At 44.1% G+C, this 14,777-nt stretch overlaps 1 protein-coding gene across 5 annotated transcripts in view; it reads left to right on the top strand.

Annotated features, from left to right (window-relative positions):
• pnpla7b (patatin-like phospholipase domain containing 7b) overlaps window positions 1-14,777 on the top strand; it is a 72,959-nt gene that overhangs the window by 52,344 nt on the left and 5,838 nt on the right. For all 5 annotated transcript variants that reach the window (XM_061768297.1, XM_061768295.1, XM_061768296.1 and 2 more), the window contains 9 exons: window positions 5,359-5,515; window positions 5,639-5,755; window positions 5,882-5,951; window positions 6,121-6,237; window positions 6,357-6,505; window positions 9,625-9,777; window positions 9,860-9,976; window positions 14,169-14,253; window positions 14,354-14,484. In XM_061768297.1, the coding sequence (XP_061624281.1) occupies window positions 5,359-5,515; window positions 5,639-5,755; window positions 5,882-5,951; window positions 6,121-6,237; window positions 6,357-6,505; window positions 9,625-9,777; window positions 9,860-9,976; window positions 14,169-14,253; window positions 14,354-14,484 (1,096 nt within the window). The remainder of the gene's footprint in view (window positions 1-5,358; window positions 5,516-5,638; window positions 5,756-5,881; window positions 5,952-6,120; window positions 6,238-6,356; window positions 6,506-9,624; window positions 9,778-9,859; window positions 9,977-14,168; window positions 14,254-14,353; window positions 14,485-14,777) is intronic.

Here is a 14,777-nt window from a genome sequence, read left to right as displayed (position 1 = left end):
TTCCACTCTGGAGTTGCCCACGGTGAGAGGCGCCGAGCAGGTGTGGGTATACTTATTGCTCCCCGGCTCGGCACCTGTACGTTGGGGTTCACCCCGGTGGACGAGAGGGTAGCCTCCCTCTGCCTTCGGATGGGGGGACGGGTCCTTACTTGTTTGTGCCTATGTACCAAACACCAGTTCAGAGTCCTTTTTGGAGTCCTTGGAGGGGGTGATGGAGAGCGCTCCCGCTGGGGACTCCATCGTTCTGCGGAGCATCTTCAATGCTCACGTGGGCAATGACAGTGAGACCTGGAAGGGTGTGATTGGGAGGAACGGCCCCCCCGATCAGAACCCGAGCGGTGTTCTGTTATTGGACTTCTGTGCTCGTCACGGATTGTCCATAATGAACACCATGTTCAAGCATAAGGGTTTCCACACGTGCACTTAGCACTAGGACACCCTAGGTCGCAGTTTGATGATCGACTTTGTGGTCGTGTCATCGGACTTGCGGCCGCATGTCTTGGACACTCGGGTGAAGAGAGGGGCGGAGCTGTCAACTGATCACCACCTGGTGGTGAGTTGTCTCCGATGGTGGGGGAAGATGCCGGTCCGACGTGGCAGGCCCAAACGTATTGTGAGGGTCTGCTGGGAACGTCTGGCGGAATCCCCTGTCAGAAGGAGTTTCAACTCCCACCTCCGACAGAACTTCGCTCATGTTCCGGGGGAGGCGGGGGACATTGAGTCCGAGTGGATCATGTTCTGCCCCTCCATTGCTGAGGCGGCCGACCGGAGCTGTGGCCGTAAGGTGGTCGGTGCCTGTCGTGAAACACTTAAATTGCATTAGCAAATTATGGTGTGAGGGTTTACCAAGTACTTTAAAGGTGTTTGAGAATGTGCATAGAAGCAGTGATCGAGTAGCACAAAAGTTTTGACGCTGTCAAGCTATGCGCACAAAATTTATTTGATCGAATTAAATTGCTGCGTGAGGGTTGGTAATTTAATTGGTGATTTAAAATGGTTGCGAAGGGCACTTGATGGAGTGAAATGAATCAGCTTGTTGACTAAATTTGAAGCTAATTTAACCAATTCATTTATTTAGTTTGTATAAATAAATTAATGTTAGGTATAATTTAGTTAAGCAACTTGATTTGACGGTGTGTGATGGCTACCACTGCAGGTCAATTCAATTGGTGAAGCAATTTCGGACTTCAGCTGATTCACATAAGTTTGATTTAACTTTGGGTAAAAGTCAAATGTACTTATAATTAGGTTTGTGAATTAATGAATTGCTTGTATGGCTTGTAATGGTGTGGGCTTTAGGCCGAGGGAAAAGCCCAAAAAAAAAGTTCTTCTATGGTTCTTTTTTTTTTATTAAAAAAAAAAAGAAAACCCAACGTGATTAAAAACAGACGAGCAATGAATTAATAAACTCCACTTTGTAAAAGAAGTCCGTTAATTAACTGTGGTTACTGAAAGCGGTTGCCAGTTTAAATCGTCAGAAGGTGTTGTGCACGTTTGCTGGGGGAATGTGGCGGTGTTGGGTAGCATTGCAGCGCCTTCCGGTGGTGAAACTCGTTAGAGTCTCACGTTGTAAATCCCAAAATTGGTTAAAAATACCAGGCATAAAGCTTTCAAGCACGATCGCGGCGTCGCCGTTTCGAAAACGAGCGAAAACGGAGGCTTTTAACTTAAAAATGCTCTAACTATCGTGGATTGAGGCAAGCTCTCGGGGATCTTCGGTTGCCTTAGGCAACAGGTGACCCCAGGTCGCGCGGTGCTCACAGCGGAGTAGCGCACACCGGAAGCACACAGCGGCGCTTATTATGAAAGCCCACGTTTATTGTTTCAAAAGCAACGACGCAAGATGAACGCGATGCCTTAGCACAAATTCAGTAATAGCTTACTAGCGGCTTGAGCAGCGGCTAGTCACCGCCAGCTTCCAATCACACAGCCGGAAGTTGCGTGATGGAATGAAGGTCCGCGAGGGGGCACTCGAGGACCACCCAGAGCTAATGCTACGGATCACGCCATGAAGGAAGAAAACAAGGTGGCAATGGCACCAAAAGAAGACAAATTGCGAAGCCTAAAATCTATAAATGACCAAATGGCATTCAATGAGAGGCTCGTGGTTTGTGTAACATTTGCAATGCAACAACTCTAGTCTCACTGGGGCTAACCTTTTGTTTCCTTCCTTGTTCAGCGGATGTCCACCAAAATCGCGTTTTCTCATTGTTTTGTACAAGGTAATACGTTGTTGGGAAATCCCTTTACCATGCACCTCGTTTTTGAATTTTTCAATTCGGTTGAGATCTTCTGTGGTTGTGACAAAGATGAAAATGTTCCTCAATTTCGGCATCGAAATACGTTCATCGAATTCGTCCACGATAGAAATCTATGTCCTTGATTCACTTTTATTGTTATTGTTTTCTGTGAATCTTGAAGTAATTCCGGCGCTGCGCTTGCTCTCAGTTTGACGTGGAAAATGAGAAGGCTCAAGCAGACGTCATCGAAAAGTCTGAAAATGGCCTGTTCAATGATCACATTTCTGTCTCAACTAATCGGAAACATTTTTTGACCAAAGAGTCAAGGATTTGGTCATGAGTTACATGAATTTCTGGGCAGAAAAGTTTGGCAAATTTTGTACATTAAAAGTGGCATAAAATCCTTAATCCTTATCCGATTCTTCGAAACTAGGGCACGTTTTATTTGTGTATCACTCCTCTATCCAATGATATTGTCTATTTTGATATCAAGGTATTTTGAAAATGTTAGTAACATACCTATATACAGTTTTACTTGCGCAGGCTCGTGGTGGAGCTGGAGTCTATACCATGGATTGATCATCACTCAATCACAAGACCGACACAACCATTCACATTCACAGCTACGGCTTTTTCTCTCTTGATTTTGACTCAGTGCTATTCCAGTTTGTCATAAATTCATTCTATAGCACCGAACAGCTGCTCATAAAACGGTTGAGCCGTCGGTGGCATTAAAGACAAATAAAATATATAGTATGTATAGAGAAGTCATACGCTCTACGGTAAAAGTATTGGAACAATGAAGCCAAATCCTTTATTTTTGGTGTAGACTCAGAAACAAAATAGAAGATTGCACGTTTTGTTTGAACCCACCTATTATTTAATTTTTATTACTATAGTATTGGAACTTGTGACTACCAGGGGTGGTTTGTTGTTCAGATGTGTCCTGTTATATTGATCATTCAAACAATAAATAAAGATGAGTGTTCCCCTCAGTTTCAGACTTGGGTTTTTCCACTGAAGACCGCATCTATGTGAAAACAGAATCTGTCCATCCATCCATTTTCCATACTGCTTATCCTCACGAGGGTCGGGGGTGTGCTGGAGCCTATCCTAGCTGACTGTGATCAAGAGGCGGGGTACACCCTGAACTGGTTGCCAGCGAAACAAACAAGCACATATAAACAAACAACCATTCACACTAACATTCACACCTACGGGCAATTTAGAATTTTAATTTCACCTACCATGCATGTTTTTGGGATGTGGGAGGAAACCGGAGTACCCGGGGAAAACCCACGCAGGCACAGGGAGAACATGCAATACTACAGAAAAATAGAAACCCTAGAGAAAAGAAACAACATAAATACTTACTCATCAACAGACAAACAAATGGTAAGTAACACAAGCCACAGAATTATTTGGCTGCCACTGTAAAGACAAATGCTACTAAACTGATGGGGAGAGCGTTCATCACGCAGCAAGATTTTGACCCAAAACACACAAACGATTTCATCTGGGGAAGAACACTGGCTCAGTCAATCTCCAGACTTAAACCTTATAGAGCATGCATTTGACCTGCTAAAGACCAGACTGAAGGCAATCCCCCAAAACACCCCACAATGTTGATAATTGAAAAGAAAAGTTAGATGATACTACAGGAGAGGATAGATTGATTTTGGTACTAATATGTATTAGACTCATCAACATAATTTCAGCATGTAGTCAGAACAAGATGGTTTAAATACTATATGCCCAGAATACATGGTGCTTTTGTAAGGTGAAAAAAATGGCTAATACGGGTTTTATATCTAATTTTGATACAAATAATTGGTTATGCGGGTCCAGTTGTTTCTATTCTAACTGACCTATTTCTTTCTTCACTGCTCCGGCTTGCCCTGAAGCTTTAACAAGGTATGGACTGTAAACCTCTCAGAATCCAAACCAGAATCAGCTTTATTGGCCAAGTATGTTACATGACACACAAGGAATTTGTCTCTGGTAATTGGTTAGCTCAGTTCTCACCTGAGACATACAGTATGAGGATAACAGGCAAAACTAAAAGAGTATTCCAAACTCCCCTGTTACACAGCAAAACTGTTCCAACACAAAAGGCATACAGATCCACCATTCTGCATGGCCAGGCAGCTGAACAAGGACAGGAAAAGTAACAAAACAAAAGCAGAAATTTGGTGTCCTTAGTTGCTGTTATAGTAACATGGTTACTGGCTACATGGTTAAAAAGTTTTTTTGTGTGCGGTTTTCAGAACAAAATATACCTGTACATTTAATCTGTTGTTTAGTTTAGTATTAATAGTTGCTACCACCACCAATGATGTTATGTTTTAACTGGCATAGGTTTGATTGTATATGTCCTTGAGCATTTGCCTAATCAGGGTGGAAGGTTTTGCATGTTGTAGTGATCCTAGGAACTAAGTTGGAGCTGGAGCCAGGCCAGAGGGTGGCGCTGAATGGCGAGCGTCTGGTGGCTGATCCTGTACCCAGGCAGGCATAACCCGAACAGGCAATGTTGATCCCACTCCCCGTGGTCTCACAACCTATGGAGCTAGGGCAAGGGGTTTTTGCGTGTTTGTCCTTGAGCCTTCGCCTTATCGTGGTGAAAAGGGCAACGTGACGATCCTCGGCTGCAGAAGATGGCTCTCGGGACATGGAATCTCACTTCTCTGGCAGGGAAGGAGCTTGAGCTGTTGTGCCAAGTTGAGAGGTTCTAACTAGATATAGTTGAGCATTTTAGGCTCCGGAACTGGTCCTCTTGAGAAGGGTTGCCCTCTTCCACTTTGGATATGGCCTTCAGGTTTTGGGCTTTGGTCCTGGCTGTTTGTGCCTAAGCACCGAATAGTAGCTCAGAGTACCCACCTTTTTAGAGTCCTTGGAAGGTGTGACTCCTGTTGAGGACTCGTTCTACTTTGGGATTAAAATGTCACGTGGGCAATGGCAGTGAGACCTGCAAGGATGTGATTGGGAGGAATGTTTCTGTCGAGTCTTAGTTCAGGTTTTTAACTTTGAAGGCTATTCTAATCATATATCATAGTTATTCCTGGGTGGGGGTCTGTGCCCCCTCTGAGTACTCTTGCTTCACATGTGGTTTCCTGTTCAGGGGTTGCTCCCAGGTTGGCATCATTCGGGCACTGAATGAGGCAGGGATCCCCGTGGACATTGTGGGTGGTACCTCCATCGGGTCCTTCATGGGAGCACTGTATGCTGAGGAGAAAAGCAGCAGTCGAATGAGGGTCCGGGCTCGTGAATGGGCCATGGTAGGTTAATGAACAATCAAATGTCTCAATATAATGGTTTTGTCTTTGTTTTGTTGATGATTTTATTCCCTACGGCTTCTACTAGATATTTAAATTCCCGCTGCATTTTCATTCTTTTTTCAGGATATGACATCTCTCTTTAAGAAGATTGTGGATCTAACCTACCCTGTCACTTCCATGTTTTCTGGGGCTTCCTTTAACTCTGGCATTAGCTCTGTTTTCAAAGGCAAACAGATAGAGGTATGGTGCAATGATGCAACGACAAAATATTTGTTTGAGTCTGCCCACTTGACAGAGCCATGTGTTTTGAGATCCTGATTCCCCAAAAGATCAATGACATTTGTAACCTTTCGTCTCATGTGCCAGGACCTGTGGCTGCCATACTTCAACATTACAACAGATATCACAGCTTCCTCCATGAGAGTTCACACTGATGGTAAAACTAACCAAATAAAGTGTCTCATCGAGCCCCTTTTTGCTCCAAAACCAGAAAATTGCGTGAAGTGAAAATATTTATGTTGCATGAGTAGATCAATCGAAATTCTTTGAATGCTTCAAGTCCTTCCATTTAGTTATCAATGTTTAAACACTGCATTTTCTGTCAGGTTCACTGTGGCGTTATGTCCGAGCCAGTATGTCACTGTCTGGTTACCTTCCCCCTCTCTGTGATCCTAAAGATGGACACCTGCTGATGGATGGGGGTTACATTAACAATCTCCCTGGTGAGACTTATCATAAATGAAATTCAATTCATTTCCATTTTTATTATTTTCATGATTACTTTATTATTATTATTGAATTCACTTCAGTTCTTTGTGTGTCCTGTGTCTTTTGTTTCTAGCTGACGTGGCTCGCTCCATGGGGGCCAAAGTTGTGATTGCTATCGATGTTGGAAGTCGTGATGAAACCAACTTGACCAACTATGGTGACTCCCTGAATGGGTGGTGGCTTCTGTGGAAGCGATTCAACCCGCTAGCTGAGAAAGTCAAGGTATGTGTGCATTAGCATATTAGTCAAATGGCCTTTTTGTTGATGCTCTGTGCAAAAAGCAAAGAAACAATGCAAAAGTGTATATTTAAGTTAGGGAAATGTGAATGGCTGTAGTTACTGTAAAGACACACATCAACAAGGACTTGTAAGACAAGTGACACTCCATTCTAAATCCATATGCAACGATAAGGAGACACTTAATTTAATGAGTGCTTTGCTTTCATTTTGCTTTGACTTGAACCAATTGTGGTTATTTAGCTGAGGTCGGGGCCCTATGTTGGCCAGAAAAGTTCTTCTCCACCTCATCTCATCCAACCTTTATCTATCTATCTATCTATCTATCTATCTATCTATCTATCTATCTATCTATCTATCTATCTATCTATCCATCTATCCATCTATCCATCCATCCATCCATCCATCCATCCATCTATCTATCTATCTATCTATCTATCTATCAGGGTTGGGCATTGAGAATCAAGAACCGACTGGGGCTAACGTTCCAATTCTCCCGGAATCATTACACTTTTAAAATTTAGGTCCCGACGGCCCCAAAGAAGTGGCGAAAATCAACAAAGAAGCGTCGAAAACCAACAAAGAAGAATGCGCACAAAGACGTGCTTGTGCACAACGGTGGCGACCACAAGCGTGTCTTAACTTTGTTAAAATTAATGACCGGTCGCCTCAGTGCAACACAATGTGTAGCGTCTGACGCGCTCCGAGCCTCAGCCTACACGGGCGGAGCTTCAGTGAAGTCAACTCTAATTTGGACACCATTCATTGAAAACATACAAGCTTTCTTGACCCACCCCCCAAAAAGAATCGGAATCCTTTGGAACCGGCATTGCTCAAATTCAAATGATGCCCAACCCTTCTTTCTTTCTTTCTTGCCTTTTCTTTCTTTCTTGCTTTCTTATCTAATCTAATCTACACTGAACAAAAATATAAACGCAACACTTTTGTTTTTGCTCCCATTTTTTGTGAGCTGGACTCCAAGATCTAAAACATTTTCTACATACACAAAAGGCCATTTCCCTCCAATATTGTACACAAATCTGTCAAAATCTGTGTTAGTGGGCATTTCTCCTTTGTCGAGATGATCCATCCCACCCTCACAGGTGTGGCATATCAAGATGCTGATTAGACAGCATGATTATTGCACAGGTGTGCCTTAGGCTGGCCACAATAAAAGGCCACTCTGTTTTATCACACAGCACAATGCCACAAATGTCACAAGTTCTGAGGGAGCGTGCAATTGGCATGTTGACTGCAGGAATGTCCACCAGAGCTGTTGCCCGTGAATTGAATGTTCATTTCTCTACCATAAGCCGTCTCCAAAGGCGTTTCAGACAATTTGGCAGTACATCCAACCGGCCTCACAACCGCAGACTACATTTAACCACACCAGCCCAGGACCTCCACATCCATCATGTTCACCTCCAAGATCGCCTGAGACCATCCACCCGGAAAGCTGCTGCAACACTCGGTTTGCATAAACCAAGAATTTCAGAAACCGTCTCAGGGAAGCTCATCGGCATGCTCATCGTCCGTGACGAGATCCTGAGGCACATTGTTGAGCCATTCACCCACGACCATCACCTCATGTTGCAAGGATCTGTACACATACTCCCCGGACATGTCACCCATTGAGCATGTTTGGGATGCTCTGGATCGGCGTATACGACAGCGTGTTCCACTTCCTGCCAAGATCCAGAAACTTCGCACAGCCATTGAAGAGGAGTGGACCAACAATCCACAGGCCACAATCAACAACGTGATCAACTCTGGACGAAGGAGATGTGTTGCACTGCTTGAGGGAAATGGTGGTCACACCAGATACTGACTGGTTTTCTGACCCCCCCCCCGACCCCCACACTAAAGCAAAACTGCACATTTCAGTGTTTCAAACAAACAACCATTCGCACTCACATTCACACCTACGGGCAATTTAGTCTCCAATTCAGCCATGTTTTTGGGATGTGGGAGGAAACCGGAGTGCCCGGAGAAAAGCCACGCAGGCACGGGGAGAACATGCAAACTCCACACAGGCGGTGCCAGGATTGAACCCAGCTCCTCAGAACTGTGAGGCAGACGCTCTAACCAGTCGTCCACAGTGCCGCTAGTAGATCCAACGGAACAAATATGTTTCAAGCGTGTGTTGCTTCTAACCGTCTGAATTTACCTGTGTCACCATCTTCTATCATCTACTCGAAAGATATCTGTATGGTTGTCTTTCTCCGCCTCTCCTCTTCCTGTGATTCATGCTGATCTCATCCAAAAGAGACCCATCGCTGCCGTCTCATGGCCACAGTTAATCATTTAAGTACTTTCCCAGTTTAATAATCACAGGAGAGTTGGCCAAGACCATCCTCCACCCAACCCCATAGAAAAATGTAGTTCACAGAAAAAGATGTCACTGGCACTCAACGTTTGGATTTCCATCGAGGACATTTTCCGTCAGTGCGACTGAACGAGTTCACGCTGAAAGGCACAAATGGGTTTTGGAGCAGCTGCCATCCAAGCAATGTCTTTTTCAGGTACGTCCCTGCTTATTTCAGCAAGAAAACGCCAAGCCACATTCTGCACGTGTTACAACAGCGTGACTTTGTAATCAAAGAGTGTGAGTATTAGACTGACTGTCTCCCATTGAACATGTGTGGCGCATTATGAAACGCAAACTATGACAATGGAGACTGTTGAGCAACTGAAGTGGTACATCTAGCAAGAATTTCACCCACAAAGCTACAACAATTAGTGTCCTCAGTTCGCAAACCCTCATTGAGGAAAGGAAAGGTGATATAACACAGTGGTAAAAATGCCCATCCCAGCAGGCATCAAATTCAAAATGAGTAAAAAAAAATTAAACTTTAGGATTTTGAACATGAAATATCTTGTTTTTGTCGTGTATCCAATTGAATATATGTTGAAAAGTATTTGCAAATCATTGCATTCCGTTATTATTTACATTGTACACAAATGTCCCAACTTCCTTGGAATGGGAGTTTGTAGATGCAAAATAATAAAACTTCTGTCACTTTCCAAATACTTCTGGACCTGAATGTTTATACTGTACACTGATTGCACATAATGTTTACAAACCTCCTAACCCTTCCCTCCAGGTCCTTAATATGGCAGAGATCCAAACCAGGCTTGCTTATGTTTGTTGTGTCCGACAACTCGAATTGGTTAAAGACAGTGAGTACTGTGAGTACATCCGGCCTCCCATCGACCGCTACGGCACACTAGAGTTTGGCAAGTTTGATGAAATTTCTGTAAGTATTCTTGTCCTCCATTGTTACTGGCTCTTTCATGAATGTGTTGCAAATCACACATTGGTCTTCCAAAATGCTCCAGGAGGTGGGATACCAGCATGGGAAGACACTGTTTGATGTTTGGCGGCGCAGTAGTGTGGTGGACAGCATGCTTAAAGACAGACATCAGGAGGAGTTCCACAGGACCAAAAGTAGTCATGTAAGTACCGTTTAAATACAGTGTACAATTCACAAGCTACAGGATGATGGCATACAACACTGTTATTGCACATAGCACATAATCTAGTATACCTCGAAAAAATCAAATTTTCCTTCTCATCCATTTGACTGTCTTTATTTTACAATCAGTGGCAACTAAGCAGTAGGGCCAGTGCCCCACCAGATTAGCACTATTTTTATTTCCAATGTGTATTTTATATTCAACACAGATTCATGATTCAGTATTGATCAATGTGTACGATCATTTCTTGGGTGTTGGGGGTTTTAGCTGTTAGGCATCAGGGAGGTGGGTTTTCTCTAGGCTCATGGCGGTGCTCCTGAGGCCGAGCTGCTTGGCGTGGGGGCTCCCCTCTCGTGCCCCCCCCCCCCCCCCCTTATCGTTCCCTTGTCGGTCAGCCCTATCCGCCCTCCTTTCCATCAAACAAGGGACACAGTCTTGCCCTCGGGCTGGGTGGGGACTGGCTGCATTCTGGGCCTTGCGGGTTGGGGAGGCGTCTTGCTCTCCTGGGAGTGGGGTTGGAGTAGGCGGGGCTTGGGGTGGTGGGGGGCGTGGGAGTTGGCTGGGAGAGTGGCATTGGGTCCCTGCGGTTTTCAGGGGCGCCTCGTTGCAGCCGGTGGACCGCCGTGGGTCCCTCAGTGTGGGACGTGTTCCGTCCACCGGGCTGCTCTCGGGTGGACTCCTGCGCCCGACCCCGCCTTGCAATTGATTGGGTGGGGTCCTCACGTTCCGTGGTGCAGGCACAGCTATTACAGGACACTTCTGTCAGTCATTGTGCATGCGCAACAGTGTCAATTCACTTGCATGTGTCCACAGACACACACCCCTGGGACTTATTCGCTGGGTGTGGGGCCATTGTCTTTTTGGGACAAATAACTCATGAATATGCGAATTGCTTGTGTATCCCCTCACTCACACTCTGGTCCTATAAATGTTTATCCACTGAACAAAAATATAAACGCAACACATTTGTTTTTGCTCCCATTTTTCGTGAGCTGGACTCCAAGATCTAAACCTTTTTTCTACATACACAAAAGGCCATTTCCCTCCAATATTGTTCACAAATCTGTCTAAATCTGTTTTAGTGAGCATTTGTCGAGATAATCCATCCCACCTCACAGGTGTGGCATAACAAGATGCTGATTAGACAGCATGATTATTGCACAGGTGTGCCTTAGGCTGGGCACAATAAAAGGCCACTCTGAAACGTGGAGTTTTATCACACAGCACAATGCCACAGATGTCGCAAGTTCTGAGGGAGCGTGCTCACTAACACAGTTTTAGACAGATTTGTGAACAATATTGGAGGGAAATGGCCGTTTGTGTATGTAGAAAAAGTTTTAGATCTTGGAGTCCAGCTCACGAAAAATGGAAGCAAAAACAAAAGTGTTGCGTTTATATTTTTGTTCAGTATAATTTACATAGTCACTCCCACCACACTTCAGTTGGACAGTCGGGTTCACGACCTTGTCCTGCACGCTTTCCCTCCTGTCCCGTCCAATCCTGTCTATCTTGTCCTGTCCTTCCCTCACAGGGTGTAGCACGACTGCCCCATCCAACACTCATATCTAATGTGTCATTGTTCTAGGTCTGTAATGATTTACTTTTCTCATCTTGTTTACAGTTAGTGCTTTGTCGTTTGTTGTCTTTTATCACTCCCCTCTTGAAACCTTGTTCTGTTCTGATTGACTCTTATTCTCAATAAATATCCATTAAAATACTAAGAAACCACAGCGGCAGCTTAAAAAGTCCACTGTGACACAGTAAAATGTTTCGGCATAATAGGGATACAGATCCTCCTTTCTGCTTGACCTAACAGCACTAAAAAAAAAAACGTGGGAAAACAGAGAAACTACTAAAACCTAGTGAGGACTCGGGAAGAGTCAAGAAGGGAAAGAAAAAGAGATTTTTCGGCTCGCCTGCTTTCGCGTCTTTGCCCCACCTATACCGTGAAGCTTCCTGCAATACCGAGAGCTTTCGCACGATATCGCAATCATTAATATCACAAAAAAATATGAATACGTGATAAAACCGAACCGTGAGATGTAGATATCGCTACATCCCTCATCCATCCATTTTCTGTACCGCTTCTCCTCACTAGGGTCGCGGGCATGCTGGAGCCTATCCCAGCTATCTTCGGGCAAGGGCCAGGGTACACCCTGAACTGGTCGCCAGCCAATCGCAAGGCACATAGAAACAAACAACCATTCCCACCTACGGGTAATTTAGGCTTCAATTAACCTACCATGCGTGTTTTTGGAATGTGGAAAGAAACCCATGCAGGCACGGGGAGAACATGCGAACTCCACACAGGCGCATCCATCCATCCATCCATTTTCTGAGCCGCTTCTAACAAAAAAAAAAATTACTCCCAAGGGAGGACAAACCAAATGCTCTGAAGTATAAACGATAGTGATGTGCCGAGTCTTCGAGGCGTGTGTCGAGTAATGGAGGGGGCGTTGTCCGCAAAGCGCGCATCGAGGCTTGCTTCATTTAGGGGGCGGGCCCAGAAGCGATGACGTCCAAAGTCTCGCTGCCCGGCTGTACCACGTGACCGATTCGGGAAGCGCCGCGAGGTTTGACAGCAATCTAAACCCCTCATGCAGGCTCCATTCAAAATGTGCATGTTTATATAGAGTTGCGGTCAGCTCAGTTTGGACAAAACCTGGGGCACGGTGGTCACCTCAGTTTGAAACCCAAGCAGGACCGCACCGCATAAGGAAGTATCATTGAGACCTTACCTTTGTTGATCAAAAACTGCATTTTCCACCATTTCTTATTTTATTCATGGGGAAAGTATTTATTGTGTTCACAGAAAGCAAGGTAAAATAAAACCTCACTGGGAGAGGAGAAATTACTGTACCCCAATTTAAAAAATCTTGAACGAATCACAAAAATGATGATAACCTTTTATATCTAAATAAGCACTTTCAAAATCCTCTGCCCTCTTAAGCCCATGCCATTTTCCCAAAGTCACAGAAAAACATTATACAATCTGCCATACTGGTGAGGATGAACATTTGAAGCACAGAAAACGTTCAAAAATAATATATTTGACACTTTATGCTGGGAAATTACTTGGTCAAACATTGTTTTGTAATACATAGTCATTCACAACAGCCAAAAAGACACAAGCGCTCTGCTCAGTGTCACACTGCTCGGTCATATTTCCTGCACTGCGCATGCTCATCTCCCGTGATCCGCTGCGCTTGGGGTCACGGGAGATGTTGTTGGTCTCTTAAACCTGCCCACTCAATAGAGCCAAGAAAAAATGACACTGATTGATACGCCCCCCCCCCACCCCCCCTCCAACATCCCAGACAAGAAATCTTAATCGAATAAAGCTTAGTGTCGTCATCATTAAAATTGCTGAAAAACACACGCGCATCCCTATAAAGTCTGCCGTGCAGAAATCCAATGCATTTTTCTAGTATCGATACAATCAATTGATTACCTTTTAAAACTATTTAAATCAATGTATTTTCGATCCAGTTGGATTGCAGGAATATAAATCGATGCGATAATGACAGAAATAATATATATATATATATATGTATATATATATATATATATATAATGAATATATATATATATATAATGAATATATACATATATTTCAAACCCATACTGCAAACTACGAGTTTTCCCCTTCAATGTGGCCAGATGATCAATCAGCACACCTACAAAGAGTTTCTGTCGCATTTGCTTCATTTGGTGTGCAAGAAGAGACGAAAGTTGTGGCAGGACAACTCGCGACTGCTTAAAATGCCCCGAGCATCAGACAGTTCCTTGGCGAGAAGAACATGGTCGTGCTGGAGCAATTTCTCTCCTCACCTTGATCTGTGTGATTTGTTTTTTCTTCTTTGCAAAGCTCTAGGGGGGTCATTAAGAAACCTAGCTCAGCTTGTGTGGCTTTTCTCCAAGTACTGCAGCTTCCTTCCACATTCCAAAAACTTGCATGTCAGATTAATTGAAAACTCTAAATTGTCCATACGTTTTCATGTAAGTGTGAATAGTAATAGTAATAGCCCCTCGTCCAAAGTCAGCTGTGATAGGCTCCAGCTCACCTGAGACCCTAAGGAGCACAAGTTGTATAGAAAGTGGATAGGTTTCGATTGAGAAAAAAAAAAATGTATGATAATAACAGGAGACTGATATAGATTTTGTCTGTCAGATGGTCACATGTCCAAATGCCTCCTTCACTGACCTGGCGGAGATTGTGTCACGGATTGAGCCTGTCAAGACTTCATTAATTGAAGGTTTGATTTTTCTTTTAAACAGATTGAACCACCTTTTTTTCATGAAAAAAAAAAAAAGCCACATTTTAATGATTCATTAAACCAATGGATCTCCCTTCAGGGGAACTATCCGAAGAATATCAGACAGACTACGATGAGGAGGCTTTGGAAAGCCCTCTGTCTGACTTAGAAACATTCATGCCTGGTGGCGAACCCACAGAGGGGGAGGAGACCGTCGACACTGCTGAAACGGTATCTAAAAAAACAAATCAACTCACTGCTATTACTTACTGTATGTGTTAAGAGGATCACCACTGAAATACAAACCATATGGATTACTATGGTTGGCTGGCGATCAGTTCAGGGTGTACCCCGCCTCCTGCCCGATGATGGCTGGGATAGGCTCCAGCACGCCCGCGACCCTAGTGAGGAGAAGCAGTACAGAAAAGGAACGAATGTAATGTGTGATGTCCGTGCGCTCCCACTGGACACTTTCAAGCTTACGAATTGGGAGGTTGTCCCTTTCTCTTTTATTGTAAAGGACA

Source organism: Phyllopteryx taeniolatus, chromosome 3 (genome assembly GCF_024500385.1).
Source record: "Phyllopteryx taeniolatus isolate TA_2022b chromosome 3, UOR_Ptae_1.2, whole genome shotgun sequence".
Classification (NCBI taxonomy): Eukaryota; Metazoa; Chordata; class Actinopteri; order Syngnathiformes; family Syngnathidae; genus Phyllopteryx; species Phyllopteryx taeniolatus.
This window is presented reverse-complemented; position numbering and strand designations above follow the sequence as displayed.